At 43.0% G+C, this 19,316-nt stretch overlaps 1 protein-coding gene and 1 long non-coding RNA gene across 6 annotated transcripts in view; one reads left to right on the forward strand and one right to left on the reverse strand.

Moving 5' to 3' along the window:
• The window catches only part of B3GALNT2 (beta-1,3-N-acetylgalactosaminyltransferase 2), a 28,536-nt gene extending 9,414 nt beyond the window's left edge, over window positions 1-19,122 (reverse strand). For 4 of the 5 annotated variants that reach the window (XM_080388927.1, XM_080388925.1, XM_080388926.1 and 1 more), the window contains exons 1-5: window positions 18,990-19,122; window positions 8,370-8,517; window positions 7,001-7,101; window positions 5,708-5,901; window positions 4,292-4,387 (exon numbers count right to left, since the gene is read on the reverse strand). In XM_080388927.1, the coding sequence (XP_080245053.1) occupies window positions 4,292-4,387; window positions 5,708-5,901; window positions 7,001-7,101; window positions 8,370-8,517; window positions 18,990-19,092 (642 nt within the window). In that variant the 5' untranslated portion in view covers window positions 19,093-19,122. The remainder of the gene's footprint in view (window positions 1-4,291; window positions 4,388-5,707; window positions 5,902-7,000; window positions 7,102-8,369; window positions 8,518-18,989) is intronic. The other variant, XM_080388928.1, reaches the window with a different exon arrangement.
• Window positions 2-3,573, forward strand: LOC308064440. Its single transcript, XR_013928382.1, has 2 exons — window positions 2-859; window positions 904-3,573. It is a non-coding gene; the product is annotated as an uncharacterized lncRNA (long non-coding RNA).
• Window positions 19,123-19,316: the final 194 nt, after the last annotated feature.

Genomic DNA, 19,316 nt, shown 5'->3' on the forward strand with positions numbered 1-19,316 from the left:
AGGAGAGCAAAACACTGTTATGCGGGTATTCGAAGACTTCAAAGGATGAAAATCAAACAGTTTGGGTTTTTTTTATTTTAAAATAGTCAACTTTGTGCAGCACATAGCTTGAACGCACAACACTGATGTTTTACTTACACTTCAACAGAAGTAAATTACACATAAAAGAAATACATCTGTGAAACTCAGTAACACGTAATCATGCTTTTAAGACTAATCATGAATTTCTACATTAGGAACATTAAAATTTTAACAGAATTCTAGCGGAAAAGGTTTTTGCTTTCTAACATCATTAAGATGGCATTTAAAGGTAACCTGAAGTGAATTTTTAAAAATCAACTATAAAATCCTGCCTTACAAAGAGAATACATTAAAACAGATTTGAAAATAAGCGCTGCTTTTTAGCTGTCTGCCAAAACCAGAGATCAGAGACTCAGTCCTGACATCAGCAAAACTTAAAGGAAAACACAGCCACCTTTATCCTGGCAATGCTGTCACAAGCTACAGTAGGAGTGTCACAGAGCTCTGACCTCACATCTTGGCTAGTAGTGAAAGGAAGAGAAACACAAGTGAGTATCTTTAAAATTTGCTGGGTTTAACTCTCACTTTAAGTTATGTCACTCCACAGGTTTAGATACGTGTGTGTGTGTGTGTGTATGTCTGCGTAAAAATTCTTGCATCTAAAAGCATTTCATCTCCACTTGAAACTAACCCGCCCAACAGTCCAACTCTTACCCATTTTAATGTGAAGACTTTCCTGAAGACCCCCTAAGAACATGCAAAGGGACAAGTGGTATGTTGCACAGTAAGAGTACTGGTACTGCTAATTCTTTTAAAGCAATTTCACCCTTATGACAAGGTAGTATAGAGTAGCTGTAGGGTCATTATACTCCTGACTGCTAGATAAGCGCATTCTATTGTGTTTCTCCCCATTTCACAGGAAAAATACTGGTAGCTAGTGGAACTTGGAACACGGAAACAACTTGTTTCATGTATTGTGGATGCATCTCTGTGGCTGTAGAAAGTGTTTACTCGTACTAACTTCTCAGCTCTTCCCCATTTTAGCCTCCTTGTACTCCAGAAACTCTCCAGTTACAGACATGCCACTGAGTTCAGCTCAATTCTTTGCTTTCCTCTAGAAGTAGGTCTTAACATCTGCAGCAGTCGCGGTATTTAATGACAGCTGCATATTTCAGAAGTCTCTCATCTATTATTTATAAAGCCAGCTTTATAATCTAGTACTGGAACTAGTCAGTGTTTAGTCAAGCCTGACTTACACGCTCAATACCTCCCCCTTGTTTAACTACCTGTCAGTTATCAGAACAAACGGACCGCTACTAAGACCTTTTTTAGCGGCAGGACCCCTGAACACCCTGCACAGTAAAACCCACATGCTCAATTTCTCTATTTGCAGTGGCTATCGTCTCCCATTCCAATGTTTTTTGCTGTAGGGACTGGGCTCTAATCCCACTTCTGTGCCTTGTTTACAGACGGAACCTTTGGTAAGTTGTTTATGAGCCTGAGAGTCCTCTCCCTCCTCAGCAACCAGAAACATTAGAATTCTCACCACTGACTATTACCAATACTGACTTTAAACATGTACCAAGAGTCTTAATCTGCTATTACCAGGGAGCCTCAGTGCAAGGTGTCCTACGGCTGCAAACCGTCGTTATTTTCCAGGTTGAGAGACTTGTAAGCAAATTTTCTAATGACTTTAGCCTTTAGCTAGTCTTACTCTGAGCCGCTTAATGAAAGCTGAGGCCTGAAAATGCTTAAAGCGAAAACATTAGTGGCACACCTGAGACTACATCATCTGTTTTTCCCCATTTAAATTCCAGCCTTGTTGCTGCCAGAGCGCAGTGGCATTTACAGTGAATACCGAACAGGTGTACTGACATAATGCAGCCCTGCCAAACCCCTTTCCCAACGTCAAACAGTGCTGTGCTTTTTGTTTCTAAAGCTACTCCCCATTAGTAATGCAGAGCCTGCGTAGTCGAGAGTCCCATTTCCATGCAAGCAGCCCGTGGCTTTTTGACAAAATAAGTGCATTGCTAAGACCTGGCTGTAAGAGCCCCTGTGTGAGTTTTAGTTATCTGCTAGTGGTTCTGTTCTTCTGCGCTTTCAGTCGTTCCACAGCTGAATGATCGATTCTGTCTTTCACAATCTGGCCTGCCAGATGCTTATTCTAATGCTGCAGTTCCCCTCCTTTCCCCAAGACAAGCAGAAAGAGCAGCACTTCAGCCGGAAGATGAATGAAGCTCTTCAGCAGCCTGTACAATCCATTACTTCTTGAAGGTAGAAAAGCAGAGAATAGATATTGTCTCAGAAACCACCTTGTGACAATTAAACCGCTCACTACATGTACTGCTCTCAAACAAATAGACAGGAACACGTGGGCATTCTGTCCCCTCTGAATCATCTTCTATGGTTCAGCATCCCAAGCATCACCGGAGACTACACGCTGTGCATAAGCCCTATTAATCTACATTAGAAACGTCATGTTATCCTGTAAGCATTCAACTTATGACACGTATCAGATTAAGGAAGCCCACACAAAGAAATATATGAATACTAATATCCCCTTTCTAAATGAAATACTTCCCATCTGCCTCTCAGGAAAAATGCAATCATTTCTAGCAAAATTACAACTGCCTAGCATTTTAGAATCTCAGAACAAAGTCTTAAAGGGAAAAGGCTTACATGTTACACTACCAAATTACTGGGTAACCAATACTTTCTAAAAACCTCAAAACACCTCAATCATTTTGACATCAAATTGGATTGTCAAAACACAAGCACAAAATACTGCAAGAGGTCTGCTGACTTGAAATGTCTCCTGCCAGCATAACTTGAACAGTATTCAGCAAAAACTGTTTAAGATGATAAACCAATTAATCAGTTGCCAATTCCCTTAAAAAGAGCAGGTTTCAAAATGCATCCATTCTTATAGAGCCAGGGGATTAAATCAGTGATTAAACTGCCCCCAAATGTCCTCTCTTCTAGACTTCTCTTGCTCCAGTTTTTCATAAAACACTTAATTTCTTGCATAACAAAGCAACCCAGACCCAAAGACTACTTACAGATATAGGAGCAAGAGTCCAGTCATATAGGCGAATACTTAAATGAAGCGAAACAGCCTAAAATGGCAGCTGAAATGTACCTGGCAGAGCTGGCTGAACTAGAATTCTCATTCTAAGTCAACTTCTATTCACTACACCTTCACTGTAACAATATAAATTTTTTTCCTACCTATATTCTGTTCTGTGTTTAATCACCTTCCTTCCTAAGCAGCCACAAGTAGGTTCTATATCCCTATACAAAAACACTACCCTTGGACTGCATCCCCAATCCCAAAGAAGATTCAAACCAAACCAAACCAACAAACAAACAAAAACAGAAAAAAGAAAAAAGACAACTTTAGACTCCACCTTGTTAGCTTAGACAATGGCATCTCAGGACACACAAGAAATGCTAACACTCCTAACTGTCCAAAAAGCAGTCTTCTCCCAAATTTCTGAGGAGTGTCCATAACAAGAACAAAAAAAAAAAAAGAAAAAAAAAGGGGGGGAGGGGGGGCAAAAAAACACTCCTGCCTTAGGATGTTGACACATTTAAAAAACCCAAATGTCAGTCTTCTGTGCATGATGTATTCCATCCAGCATATTGCAGGTGGGCCCTACTAAAGATCTTCCTGAAGTTCTAATTCTCGTTTCCTTGCATGGTTCAATGAACAAACGATTCCTCACTAGTGTGGCCAGAAAAAGAATAACCAAAATTTCAGCAGCCCTCAGTAAGACCTTCTCAATTGCAACTATTCAGCTAATACTACCATTGCAAACGTAACACACAGTATCTTGCTGTTATGTCCAAGACATCAGAAGCAGAAAGCTCTTTTCCAGCTGCTCCCCAGCAATCGGTGCCATCCTCCCATCCCTATCTTGTGTACTAATGTCTGAAAAAGCAGGAGGGAGAAAGAAGTGTCCCATTCTCCGGTACACTCCCACAGAATGGAACCAGGTATAATTTTCAGTCAGAAACTAAAAAGGTTTCTGAAATTGCTACTATTTGTCAGTGTAATTTTTTCATCAATGTGTCTTTTTCAGGCTTTCGCTTTATAACTACTGGTGATAATGAGACGATGAAAAAGAAATTCTGGATTTCAGCATATCCCCTCAACTAACGTTCTAGAGGTATACACTTGCCCTTTTCTGCCTCAAGCGAAAGGCAGTTTTATCAGTCAGTCTCTCCAGCTGACTTGAAGAACTGCAGGCAGCTCCAACCCTGCACATACCTCTGGCAAAATGAACTGCTCTACTGGCTTGTACCACAGTCTGTTCACTTGCACCCCACAGCTTGGCGGACTAAAGCGAGCACTGAAGAGAGCTTCCTGTAAACAACAGAAAAAGGGAAAAATGTAGAAAACACATTAAAAGTGCTGTGAGATTATGCAAGTCTTGATCATCTCAGTGAGTTACAATGGGAAGAGGCTTCTTGATTGTATTCAACTTAAAAAGTTTTATTCTCACAACAGTCTCAGACACCACAGAATCAAGTGTTTGAATTGATACGGTGGAAGCAAGCAACGATGGAACGAGAGTGCAAGTTCAGCTAGAATCCAGCCAGCAGAGCACACCGTCTGGAAGACTCAGGCTCCTCCCCAGTTTACAGACTTTCTATTTTCTGTTTCAATAGCTGCCTACTACTAATTGCAACAGAGGATGCTGACCCCTAAAACTCAATTGCTACTCTACTACACAGGCCATCAAATGGCTCTTAGATGATAACAAATGACATAAAGATGCTGCATGGCCAGATTCCCAGTCTTCAGAAAACACTCTCCAAGCTCTCTTATGATACTAGTTTTTCTCCTTCATTGGAAGTAAAAAACTGATGCGGATCATGTTATTGGCTCTCAATGTTTAGAATCCTACCGTGTAGCAAACGTAAACCTGATTACAGTATACTTTTTTTTTTTTTGCTATTATAAACTCAGCTCCTTGGAATTTCATCATAAAAGCCATACTCCAGTACATTTGCTGTAGTTAATTACAATTATTACCTTAAATTTATCAAGTTATTGGTAGGGACAAATGCAATATACCAAATGCAACAATCACACGCAATGATTTTTGCCTCCAGGTTAGCACTAAGCTATTCTATTAAACCCATAACAGCTTGGGAGTGGGGAGAATTATCACTGAGGTTTTATTATTACCTGTAAATAATACCAGTTTCTAGAAATCTCAGAATGTTTTGCCAGAAGACAGACAAGAAAAAGTTACTGCATCTCTCTGCTTGAAGGTCCCCAATGTGTCTTTCTAAACGTGTTTTAAATATATTCAACAGTTTATGTTTTACTCCTTAATACCTATCAATACTTTAGAAACTCAAACGCAATCAAAATTATGTCTTGGAATTAGATATAAGTGCTCTTTCAAAACAGCATTTATATTAACTCATAGCACTTTGTGAATTTCATCTTTTCCTCATCCGGGTTATATATATATGTGTGTGTGTCTGTGTGTGTATTTCTCTCTGTGAAATACAAATTTACAATTCAACAGAGCAAAAATAGAATTCATATGCTTGTCAGTTAAGTACTTTTCTACATCATCAACACAGCATGTTGCTTTCTGTAAGAATGTAATCCACAATAAAGAGACAACGTGATTTAGTCCACTTACAAAAGATAATTACAATACTCTACCTCATGTTCTGCCTGGTACAATTTTACAGTGATGTTCCTCTGGAATCCCACCCCATCAGCCTCATAAAATACCCCAAGACTGGTAATGACAATGGGGTAAAGTACACGGAAGTTCACACTGACAATTCTGTCTTCAGAGAGCACAGAAGGTACGTCCTCAGGGAGACTGAATGCTTCAATTTCCTGATTCAAAACTGTATGGAAAAGAAAGGACAGAGGTAATGTGAGAAGACTTCATAGTTCTGGAACTGGACACACGCAAAGCACACTGGATACACACAAAGCATTCTGATTAATTAGCACAGCTCACAAGTGCACAAGGACAATCAAACACTGGAGGAGAAGAAAATACAACTGGCTGCAGACTGCAGCAAGGAGAAACTCAGTGATGCAGCTACCTACAGGCTACCAGCAATTGCAAGTCAATGCCTATGTATCCACAGGGAAAAGATTAAAACCACAATAAATTCACAGAGTGAAGACAAAAATGCTATTTGACTGCATGAATATCTGTATATTAGCATATGAAAATAATTATTCATGTATCAAAATGGCATACACCTCCAATGAATTCAGCTGCCTGCTTTTTGGCATTATCACCTCCCTAAGCCCCGAGGTACCATTTATTCTTGGGAGATTGGTTAAGCAGTGGATGCTGTCATTAAAAGAGAAAGTAACAGAAGTTTCATTTTATAGTAAATCATGCCTTAAGTGCCAAGCAGTTCTTAGTTAACTTGCAATTAAAGAACAAAAGTCAAATAGAAACTAAAAAGTGGCAGGAAGACTATAATTTTACTTAGGAATTTTTGGATGGCAGCACTTCATTTTTTCCCCATGGTACATTTCTTGTTCTCTCTCTAGAGTGCAATCTGAAAAACCTGTCAGCCAGACTTGCTTAGAATTCACTTTGTCACCAGTGAAGTCCATCTGACATGCGAGACTGGCACCTTGCTACTTTCTTCACACATGACACTTGGCCGGGTCATTCCAGCTCTCTCCAACTTCATTTTACACAGGAATAGAGTAAAGTTTTATGTTATATGGGAGAGACTGTCCCCCGATATATGGAAAATGCAAATCCATCAGAAGTCAATGGCCTCCCCTTCACACCCCAAAGATCTCTCCCTTTCACACCTGCACATGGTCCTTACAGGAAGATTATGCAACTGGTAAGAGCGCAAGTTCTAGGCAGCATTTATCTTCAGGAGTGGCGCTCTCAGTTAAGCACCCCAAACTACTCTCAGAAAAGATGATTAGTTCTAGTTCAGATCATATAAAAGTTGACTTCTATACCTGGGTTACTGATGTTCAGAAGTTTGCAGGAGTAGGGGTCTTCTCTGTCCTCCACTGGCACAGCACAACCATGCGCACCTATTATAAACTTCACAAGGACACTAAAATAATTTGGTTTTATTAACACCAGTTCTCTTCCCTCCTCCCTCCATCTTCAATAAACTTATTGCATCACAACAGCCTGTCTTCCATAGGATTAAGATTTTAAACCCTTAAAAATCATCAAATGAGTCTATGTAGAGCAACCAAATGAATACCCTCAGAGGGGCTCAATTCCAAACCCACGTTACTGTTTCACATTTCATAATGAGTATGCAGGAAGACTGGCAGCTAGGAATGGGATTCGAGACAGCCAGCACACTAAACAGAAAAACACCTAAGGCAGCACTGAAGGATCCTGAAGACCTGCCTTTCCCTGCCTGGCTTTGTTACTTAATTCAAGATTGTTTAAATATTCTGTATTCAAAAGGCAATGAAAAAAATAATAAGAAAAAAGGCACACAGCATCAAAGAAGGAACAAGGACTCCAGACTATCTGTTACAATGAAACGTCTACATTTTGGGTTGTAGCAAAATAACAGGTTGCTCTTTCCAGCCCTGATGGTGGTTGTGCCAGTCAGGAGACAACAAGCAGTGTGAAGAGAAGAGGATCCACCTCAGCCTAGTTTTTCACCTAGCAGCTAAATATCCTCCAGGAACTCCGTATCACGTTTTTAGATGACTGAAGTAGCTATGCTTCACTCCCAACTGCACGCTGACACCAAATTTGCAAATGTAAATGGCCTTCAGCACAAGGCAGGTACCAAGATGTGAGGCCTATCAAGATGACAATGTCTCCAGAAATGAACTGCAGCAGAACTTTCTCAGCAAGGACAGGGCTGTCTGTAGACTGTCAGGTGTGGGAAGGGTTCTGGTGGTGTGCCTGGTTCAGTGGGAAATACACCTGAGCTTTACAGTTAAGGCTGTTGTAAGAGGGTTTTTGTTGTTCTCTCACCAAACATGATCCCGCCTTCTTTCAGGTATCCTGGATTACTAAGCATTTCAAGTTGCATACCATACAAAGCGTACATTGCAACACAAAAAAGGGAAAGTCTTATACATCACTAATGAACAGTGGCAACTAATTGGAAAAACAAACAGCAGTGAACAGTCAAAAAATGACATTTTATTCCTTGCATAAAAAGGTTACAGCCCAGAACAAGAAGTATTCTTATATATTACTAAGCAGATTTAAAAAATTAGAGTACAAGATGCTCACAAATAAAACAAAAAACAAAACTGTCCAAAAAGAGTAATTAAATCAAGATATTTAAGCTTTACAGTCTCCTCCAACCTGCCAAGCCCCAAATTACAAAACACTAGGGATTACCGTTGGCTCAGTGCAGGATGTTGTTTCAGGTGCTTGAACCAAGTGTTCCTTATAACACTGCGCAGTTCATGATTGTGTCGAGCTGACAAAACACCTACAATAACATCATAATGTTTCAGCTTCCACTGAGGAAAGAAGGCTAATGGACCTAGAAATACAAAATGACAAACATTTATTATATGCATATTTTACCACAAGCCTGAGTTGCAAGCAGTAATTAAAATACATCTCAAAAGCAAGAGTACTGGGAACCTGAAACACTAAAACCAAGAAACAGGATTACTATTGCCTTCTTGGTTCAGAATTGGGGAAACATTTTCAACATGCCCAAACTTTCACTAGCAATCTAAGAAAACTTTACTGCAACGACCTGAGCAAGTCACTGCAGGTAAGCAAAACTAAGAAACTGTGACTCACAAAGCAGGCAAGAATGTAAGCCTTGGTTTTGACTGACAGCAGCTTCCATTCTTCAAATATTTGCCTGCCTGTCTTAGGAGCAAACTGCCCCCTGAGAGCATGCTCTTGCTGGGCTGCTCTTTCCTATCAGCCATCAGAAACCTTGTGGGCAAGGTACAAGGTCCTACTGTTCCCTCTGCAAAATGCTTGAGACAGTCTGAGCCTTCTGCTTGCTCGTTGATACCTCCTCCAGTATGATCCACCCTAAATCCTGGGGGCTTGTCACCACTGGTACCAGGCCTTCACTATTAGAATTCACCATTATTCTAGCTAGGGGAAAAAAAAAAATAAACTAGGCTTGTCAGATTCAGAAATATGCCGATTTCCCCCTTCTTCTTAAAACTGCTGGACCACCTTTCTGCCTCACCATGTCAACACAGCATGTCACCGCCTCTCATCTGCCACCTTTGAAGTTCAACACTGCCTTAACACAGGGTATTACATCCCTGCACCAGGGAACACTGGCTTCATTCAGAGCTGGATGTCACCACCAACACTTACAATCCATGATTTAGTTTGTGCTGCTTAAATTTAGGGATCAAGAAAGCTAGACTTGATTTCAAACAAGATTATGAGCGGAAAGAGACCCAAGAAGCTCTGACTTAGAGCCTGCTAAGTCAGGCAAGTAGCTACGGTGAAATTGCTTAGTTTAATTTATCAGACATTCTAGAGTTAAGAGAGGTTTATATTTAGCTTTAGCAAAAGATTGCTTTCCTCTCATCCCACTATCTTTTTTTTCATTAGGCTGCAGGATAAACAAATGTAAATGTTAAGGCCCTCTAAGCTACCGCATACAGCATAAACAAGATTTTTAAAAATTAATTTTAAAGAGACCGAAAGTATTGCCAAGTCTGTATTGTGTACTCCCACTAGAAAATGCTGAATTATAACCTAGATTCTACCTTCCACACCAGCATCCCCTTTCTCCACTTTGAAACCAAGAAGATAGATGGGACTGGTTATGATTGCTTAACCTAGGACCTCATAGCACCGCCATGGGGACCTGCTCAGCTCTGTGCTGAAACAGCATCAAGAGACTTCAGTTTGGGGTTTTGGGGGGGGGGGGGGGGGGGGGTGTCTTTTTTTTTTTTTTCTTTTTTTTGCTTTAGGAGCTATTGATAATGGCTTGCACCTGACACCTTAGTCCCAAAGCCAAATAAACGAGTGCTCTGCAGCTGATTCTCAGAACAGTACAAGAGTGGGGAAAGTACAGGGTGATGCTTCCATGGGCAAACCTTCCCCAGTCAATTTCCCACTAGGTATTTTAGTTCTAAGCATGCAAACACTTTTTCTAGGAAAAGGTTAAGTTTCACAGTTATTTAAATGAATCTGTCCTGACAACAGCTACAATCTTGTAACTTAAGCTGAACACTGACCTATTAAGAGAAGTTTACATCAACTTACAAACCCAAGCGGCAAGCCACTAGCTCCATGCCTCAGTTTTTTGCTAAGGTCAACTGTTACATCTCTTACAACAACCATACACTGAACGGGTGGCAAGGTTCAGGAATACGATTTGTTTGCTGACAGACCAACAAACCTACTGCCCTATATAACATCTGAAGAAACTTGTTGCTCAGTCTAAATACAATTTTAGTTTACCTTTATGCTCGTAAGTATCAACTATACAGAGGCTCTGTATGTCTCCCGAGGTCATTACACAGCCAAGATCTCCATGACAGCAGTGGTGCATGAGAGTCACACATTTGTAAGACTACAACATTATAGCAAATTCCTCTGTATCTCATATTCCCTCTCACACATCCTTTTTCTTTCCTTGTTCTTCTTCCATCCTTTGATTATTCTTTAAACAGCCTCTGCAGCCTTAACTGCAAGCCTTCCAATATGAATCTCCTAGGAGGACTAACATGTTTGTAGACAGCATGAGGTACTGTTTACAAAGATTTGGTCCTCGAGATACCACTTTTAATTAGAAGTGGAACCATTTCATTAAATCAAAATTAAAGAAAATAAAATGAAGAGCAGAAGTCTATAGGGTGACTTGACTACTTGACTCAGAATAGCATAAGCTGTCTTAAATCAATTAAAAAAACAAAACTAAAAATAAGCTACTCACATCAAATAGGCATACTTTTAATTAGTTTATATTTTTAAATGAGTGAAGCTTTTCCTTATCAACCATTCACATGGGAACAACATTAATGTAACAGATGCCTCAGAATTAATATCTTACTGCTTTTAGAACAGACAGCTCTTTCTTGTTTTAGGCTATATTCAGGCTGAGTAAGGTAGCATTACAGCAGTCTATAGTCAGAAGATTGTCTTCTCTGTCCCAAGGGTTATGCCATTTTACTTTTAAAATCACTGAAAATGGAAAAAAAAGAAAGCTTACTTTCATAAAAACATAATGAATAAGCTCTCTGCTTGTTATCAAAGTTGTCTACTTCCTGTGGAAAAGTAGGAAAAACACTTGCTCAACTTTCAGGAAGAGATATCCATATGTCTCTCTGAATTATCACTATGAAAAAAATGGAAGATAAAGTGAGAGGCACGGGGTGGCGTGGTGTGGGAACTAAGGCTATTTTTCCTTTGTAAGGATAATTCAGATATATGCATATATATGCTCTGATGCAGCATAATTTATGAGAAAAACATTGCTGACCTCCGAGTCAATAAGAACAATTTATACAAGCAATCAATACTTGCCACTGGGGACCAAACTTCTTCATCTTATGTTCTATTTTTGTGCATTAGGCCAAAATGGTAAGTGTTGGCAACAGGCTTAAAAAATACATACTGTATCACTCTTACCTTGAACTGGTTGTGCAAGATAATTAAGCCTTTAAATTTTTCAATTACAAAGACAGAAAAAAAAACCCTGTAAATTTGGGGAGGTGAAGAAAAAAGCTACATACCATATTCCATGATATACCCTGAAAGTGTTGCTAACCGAAGGGATGCAGGAGGAGAGGAAGCCTTTCCAATTCCAAGGTCACACTATCACTAGTTGCCTCGCTTTTGAACTGTTACTGTCTTAAAGCCGCATCTGGGTTGCATCACGCAGATCAAGACTTCTCAGTGGAAAGTAGGCAGCCAAATGTGCAATGCCTACCCTACACTCTCTAAGCATCAAGAACAAAATCACTTTTGCTTTGTTTTGCTTGAGGTTGTTAATCCACAGCTACAAAAACATGAAGGGAAGCAGCTCTCTCTCAGCTGCTGAGATGCATTTAATTCTGTACAGCAACTGTAAAGAGTACTTCTGTCAGCTCTAAGACTACTGAAGTCCAGCCTGTGTTTTGTTGATTGACTGGATACCAAGCAAAAATGAATTCTAAATCCAATACAAGAACAAATGCAGTTTATTATATTACAATACAACAAAGGAGAATACCATGCAATACGATAAAAGGGAAACAGTACTAAGTTATTATGCACAACATGACAAAAGAGCAATAGGAGCAAATCATCAGATCATTACTGCAAAGCATTACAGAGATTAAGAAAAGGGTACATCAGCAATTACCACCTTAACATCACCCAAGCCCACACTTTGGTTGGGAAGCCCCGTTGCAGCCATCGCTACGAGTCTCTTGGTAACTGGGAAAATTTCTGTGTGGTGAGTCCACCCATAGCTGAGGCTTCTGGCCCAGTCCCAGAGCTTGCCCACCTTTGTACTCGGTGAAAAGCAGAAACAGTTTACATACCTAATGTATGTAAACTTTTAAGTTTATGCTGAGTGCAGGTGTGCACTGTCTCATGATTCCTAAGGTTCACACATGGCAGGGACCCTGGCCAGGTGCCCAAGAGTGGTGGAGTTACTGTCATGACAGAGCAGCACACAGTATTTATTAGATGGATGGTCCTGATCACATCTTGCTCAGGACAAACACCACCTGCTCATTACAGTTGTCCTTGACCCCCTGAGCTCACTGTCCAAGTTAAACAATTCCTAATTAAAGACAAAGACTTTTTTCATAAGCAGTAATCAATTTCATAAATTTTCACCACAGCCTGCCAGAGTCTTGTGTCACATGGTTAATAATAAGTTCCTGCTCAAGCTTTCTTGGGCTGTGATATTTGTAAGGACAGGCTCCCATCCCACACAATTCCCCAATGTTTGACCATACACGTATTTCTACTAGTACAGTTTTTTCACCTCAGTATGAACTGCAGTAAGCTTTCAGAGGATTCTTGGTCACTAATTTTCCTGAAACTTGGTGAAAACACTGGTCTTTAGGCCCTCCACCTGTTTGTCAAGCTTTACTGAGGACTACCAACACGATCCAAGTTTGGGAGAGACACAGGAAAAGGTAAACAAGTGCATAGACAGAGCACAAAGCCATGCCTTTAGACGACAATGCCAAAGGTGCAGAGGTGAGTCTCCTGCTAAGCTGGCCACAGAAAAACGTCACTGCTGACCGGCAGTCTGCTGGCCCTAGTCAGATTTTAACCAACTCGGCAGCAGCCAACAGCTCTTGAAGTTTTTCAAAATCCCCAACGATAAAGATCAACACGCATCTCTTCTTCCTGTGAGACTGATTCTCAAGTAAGATGTCAAGTTTAGTGGTTAATTATATTTACTGTCATTATAAGGAGATGAAAAAATTGAGAGATCATTTAGCTTGATTTTGTCAACAAACAAAGTAAATATGATCTTGCTACACATATTTCTACTGGAGTGCCCTACTAACTACTAAATTTGCCAGTCATTTTCAGTCAAGTTTGACATAGTGTGCAGTCCCCAGAGTGGTTAAGTTCCCACATTTCATGGAATTGGACTGGACAGAGAAAAGACTCGTTCGTTGTTAGTGCCTGCACTGAGAAACACAGCAGTGTAGGTTTACCTGCACTACAGGGCAGGAGCGAACCTCCCCTGGAGACTGCTAGAGTAAGTGAGCTACAAAGCTCAGCCTTCTGTGGATCTTCTGCTACCCGTGCAGCCTTTTTTTGTTGTGCTTGTTAAATAATCAGCGAATAGGACTAAATAGACCAGGCAGAAGTTGCTTAGAATATTCTCAACTAATCCACTTTGTAAGCTAAGACCAAAAAGGAACAAAACCCCTCAACGCCCCCCACACACACACACACACATATTCCAGGCTGTTATCTTTGCCTTTTCTTGTGACTTTGCAACCATATTCCAGTTTTTTAATGCCTTTTTCTTCTGTACTGCTTTGTTAAATATCCAAACAAACACGAAGGAAGGAATTCACTGAATATAAAGGTTTGTATTCACAGAATGCTGACACATGCAGAAAAAGAACAAACCAAAGAGCAAAAGCAGCTCTTTCCCCCTCTCCAATCCTCTTCACTTAATCTGCTATAGCTCATCTGCATTACACCTCTCTCTGCAAGCAGCTACATGACCCCCCCCTGCAGCACCTACTTCATACCAGAGCTAAAAATTGCCGAGATGTGCGACCCTGGTTTCTGTGGGAGCACAGCACTCCTTGAGACAGACAAGCCTTTAGACAAGCTTTTAAACAAGCTTTACAGATTCAAAGAGTAAAACCTCTGTGGGAAGAGGGTTGGGTTTTTTGGTTTTTTCTTTTCTTTTTTTTTTTTTCCTTTTACATCAACAGCATTCCCTTAAAGAAGTAGGACAGCAGGGTCCTTCTGAGTTGCAAAGTGACAGTAGTAATACTGGTGAGATGATGATGCTCTAAACACCATTAGGAGTGTGCAAGTGCTGCATCATTAGACATACCTGGGAACAATGGCCAAAGCATCAGAAGCACAGACACATAAAGAATAAAGCAAATCCTTTTTGCAACACTAAAACGATGCCTCCCCCCTTTTTTGGGGAGCGGAGGGAAGCACAGGACCTTTATCCTTTGAAAAGTAACTACCAATCCCTGATGCCACGGAACAAAAGCCTGCTCCCAGGGAAGGCTATTTGCTCCTTTGTGGCTGTTCTACTCTGTGGGCAATTTGGAAGACAACTGGTGAAGAGCTTCCTTCAGCCACGAGCCTCCCAACTCTGGCACAACTAGTACTCTCTGCTCCCTGTGCCAATGCCAAAAAACTCAAAAATGCAACTCCAGTGCTGCTCGCCAGTACTTTACAATGTCTCAGACATCAGTCCACAGAACAACTGCAAACTTAAAAAAAAAAAAAACAACCAACAATTCAGTCGGAAAATACTGTCAGCTTTGCTGTGGATTCTTTGTCAATTATTTCATGCCCATCAAAGGTGAGGGGATTGGTTCTGTCGGGGATGGCCCATCCCTGGAAAACAATGTTATAGCAACATCTCATAGATGAAGGTGGCATTTTAGGCAGAACTGCACAGCTACTGCCAATGCCAGACCTGACCTGTTGATGGAAGGTTTCAGTTTCCAAGGCCACCAGCCTACCAGTCTTTACATGCCTACAAAAGATGAAATAAACGTGTGACCAAGGATACTACGCGCGATAGACAGACTTAACAGATTTCAGACAGCATCTATTCTTAAGAAAGTATCACATTTTGGCAGAATTTGTCCTTACAGAGCACAGCATCTCTCACAACCTCAGAGGTTGTTCCTACATTTTATTTCAGTACTGAAAAGCCAAAACCAGGTTAAGCTCTCCCTCCTTCTTTCTCACTTGTCATGTACACAGGCTAGTCGGTGAGGGGAACAACCCTAACTCTACAAGGCAGATCACTAAACGCCAGCCTAACCCACCCTGTTCCATCTAGGGCAGTGCCTGAAGAAGTACGCGCTGAACCACAGGACAACAGATGGCACACAAGCAGCTTCGAGAAAATGGTGGGTTTTAATCTGTTGCATAATTATTCACTAGTAAAAGACTGACTCTTAACAAAACCAAAAGGGCCGATTCTTGGCTGCCACACACCCCCAGAAATGTAACAGGAATAACGTCTTAAAGGGCATTAGCATCAGCAAACTAGCAGCATATTACACTGAATGTGTGGGGTTTCTGATTAGGCGCTGTAATTGAAGCCCTACAGTGAGTAATTTCCTACTCTGTAAGACTTTGTGCTATCAATTAAAACACACAATTAGCAATGAATCCACCTGGAGTGCTAAAAGCAGGTCTGTCTGTTCTTTCTCAAGTTTCTGAGGTCATTTTATAATTAGCACTTATCTAAGATTTTTAGAAAAATTAACTAAAGCTTCCTACTCATGAACTTCCTTTGGATAGCACTTGTTTGTAACCAGTTAGGCAAGGACTTCAATTAAACCTAAAAGCACATTCTTGCACAAGTCTTGTTCGGAAGTGTGAATTACAGTCCCGTTAACTGAAGAACAACAAGAAAACTGGGAGTCACCAAAGTCAGGACACAAAAGCAAAGGCCAGTGCGTCTGATCTCAGAGCTAATCCTATTTATTTTTTTCCACTTAACAAGTACTGCCTACAAGAAGTGTACTCTGTCTTCTGTGATCACCAAGGTGAAAGCGAGCATGAACACACAGAAAATCAAAATATTGCACGGGGAGAGACGCAAGCGAGGGCCAAAGCATGCAGGCAGACCTACGGGCCTTTCACATGCGGTAGTTAAGAAGAAGGTTTTATTAAAGGAGGTACTTCCAATAGAAGAGGAAAAGTAAATGGAATGAGTGAAGATTGGAACACTGTTTACATTTAAAAATCATCTGACCTACACACAACCACAATGAACTGCTTTCCAGAAACTGAAAGCCTATTTTGCCAGCAGAAGTGCCTGAACTGCTCAGCTTAAGAAAACACAAGTTTAAAACAGAGACTTTTGGTCTCTGTGGTTACACAATGGAGGTGCACCTGAAAGAGGAGAAAGATGCTTTTAACTGGAAGGCTTAAGAACAAAAAGCCATAAACCAGTTGGAAGTAAGCTTAGGCCACAAATGAGAAAGTATTTCTAATCAGGGCAAGCAGCTTCTGGAACAGCCTCTTCCTACGACTGCTAGGAATCCAACTGAACAAACAAAAAGCCACCCCAGCGCTCCTCTGAATAAATGTAGGCTGTCCGGCTGCCATTTTAAGGCAGAGATCGAGAGTTGCTTATTAGAAAAGGTAAGCAGAATTGATGGCTGGAGATGTCTATTCCAGCCTTGTGTTAGCGAGTCAATGATGTCTAGGTAAATAACCACTAAAACAGGTTATCAACTTTCTAACAAACTCTCATTTCTGTGTGTGTGCGCAATGACTAGCGACAGGGGAACTAAACCCTTCAAAAAACAGAGTTGCGGTTCATTCTGCTTTTGACCTCCACTGGTAGCCAATTTTGCAACTGTTGAGACACACAGACACTACACTGAAATATCACAGAATACACAGATAATGCATTTTTATGTCACAGCTATTGTAAACCACCGTCCCATGATCAGATTTATTATTCATTCATACCAGTGATTCCAGGCAGTAGGTAACAAAGAGCAGCTGGAGTAATAAACAAGGGGGGGGGAGAATTACTCAATAATCAAATTAAACGAGACTGGATTTATCAGGTAGTACCGGATCCTCTTAAATAGTTTCAGATTGCAGAAGCCTTTTAGTAAATAGGGACATTTCTTCTTGTATGTGAATTCACTAATGTTCCTAAAACACACTGAATAATAAAAAAATATAACACAGAAGACATCAGAGATAAAAGAGGTCCCTGAGCTCATCCTTCTTCCCTCTGCCAAGGTAGCTGTACCTACAGCTTGCACATTTTGTGGTATTTTGAAGGCTAAAAGGCAAGCTCTTCCTTACATTGTAGTGCAAGGCTCAAGCCTACAAAAAGCCAGCACATGTACAGCACCGAGCATTTTCCTACGGATGATGGAAGCTCTCTTTTTATAAGAGGCATCAGTTTTCCTCTCCTCAGTGTGAATATGTTACTGAACAGGTTACAACTAAATAACCCTTGCATAAACAAAATGTACGCTTACTCTTTCTGTACTAAAAAAAAAAAAGGCACTTTTAATCCCAGTTATCCTAACATTATCCAATGCAACGTGCTTTCACAGTAACAAACAAAAACTCCAATAATAACTGCTTGTAAGAGTGAACCTCCCAAACGCAAAGCTTCTTCCCTCCCTCCCCAACTGAGAACCTCCTGGATTTTCTTTATAAACGTTTCTTAGCGGGAGACACGTTTCTGCAGGGAAGGTCATCGTGAAATTCCACATTGCTGCTTCCAACGCCACATTAACGCACTGACCACACACGAGCGAACCATGAGGCACAACCCCAACAATTCAAACGCGCTTCAGGCTAACGATGAGGCCCCCCATCCTGATTCCCTAACTCGTGTGTGACCACCGCCCATCTGACAGGCAGTGGCCACCGTGCGGGGATGGCCACCACCCATGGGGACGGCCACCACCCGTGGGGGACAGCCGTCCCCACAGGTGGTGGCCGTCCCCGCACTGTGACTGCTGCCCATCTGACAGGTAGTGGCCATGGTGTGGGAATGGCCACCACCCGTGGGAATGGCCACCACCCAGGGCCTTCAGGCATCGCGAAGACCCCGGCCTGGCTCCTTCCACACCCGCACCGCCTCACGCCTGCACAGGGCCCGCACGGCGCAGCTGGGTCGCTAAACGGCAGTCCTAAGCAGATCTGAGGTAAAATCCCTCTCAGGTAAAAGCCCTCTCAGGTAAAAGCCCTCTCAGGTAAAAGCCCTCTCAGGTAAAAGCCCGCGCACCGCTGGGCTTTTCCAGAGCGCTACGGCGAACGCGGCAGACAGCGAAGAGCCGTTCCCCGGGCCGGGAATGAGGCGGCCCGGGTGCAATCGGTGGGGATCCCCCCCCCCGCCCCAGCCGCAGCCCAGCGGGGGCGGGAGGGTAGCCGGCGCCGCTGCCCCACGCAAAGTTGCGGCGCGCCCCCCGCAACCGCCACCGGTACCGGCGGCTCCAACCGCTGAGCCAGCGCTGCTCTCCGCACCTCGACGTAAGGAGCCGTTGCCTCCCGGTGAACCCACGCAGGCACTCCGGGAGCTCTTTCCCCGCGGGCTGCGCCCCCGAGCCCCCCCTGCCCGGCAGCCCCCGGTAGAAGCGCTGCCCTCAGGCACAGAAACGCCGGAGCGGCCGGCAGCGCCGTTAGGCGGCAGGGGGCCGGCCCGGACCGTTGAACGGCCACAGCCGCCCCAGCACACACACACATATACACCCCCTCCCCGCGGCCATCGCCGAGCGGCCTCCCGGCCGCCTTCGCCTCCCGCCGTGCGGGGCACCCCCCGCCCTCAGCGGGCTCCCGCAGGCGGCGGAGCCCTGCCCGCCCCGTCCCTACCTGCCGGGTGCCTCCCGGGGCCGCCGGGGCAGCTGAGCAGCAGCCAGAGGTGCAGCGCGACCCCGACCGCACAGGGGCACAGCAGCACCAGCCAGTTTCGCATTGGCCGCCGCCGCAGCCGGCCCCTTCCCCTCCGCGCCGGCCTCTCCCAGCGGCGCCGGGGCGACGGGCCGACTCGGCCGCCCGCGGCTCCTCCCCGCGCCGCCGCTCCGCCGGGCCGGGCTCCGCTGCCCCGCGGCCGCCGGGAGCTGCAGTCCCGGCCCAGCCCCGGCGGGCAGCGGCGGCGCGGGCGGCAGCTGCGGCCGCCTACAGCCCCCACAATGCCGC

This window comes from Falco punctatus, assembly GCF_963210335.1.
Source record: "Falco punctatus genome assembly, chromosome: 5".
NCBI classification, from domain to species: Eukaryota; Metazoa; Chordata; class Aves; order Falconiformes; family Falconidae; genus Falco; species Falco punctatus.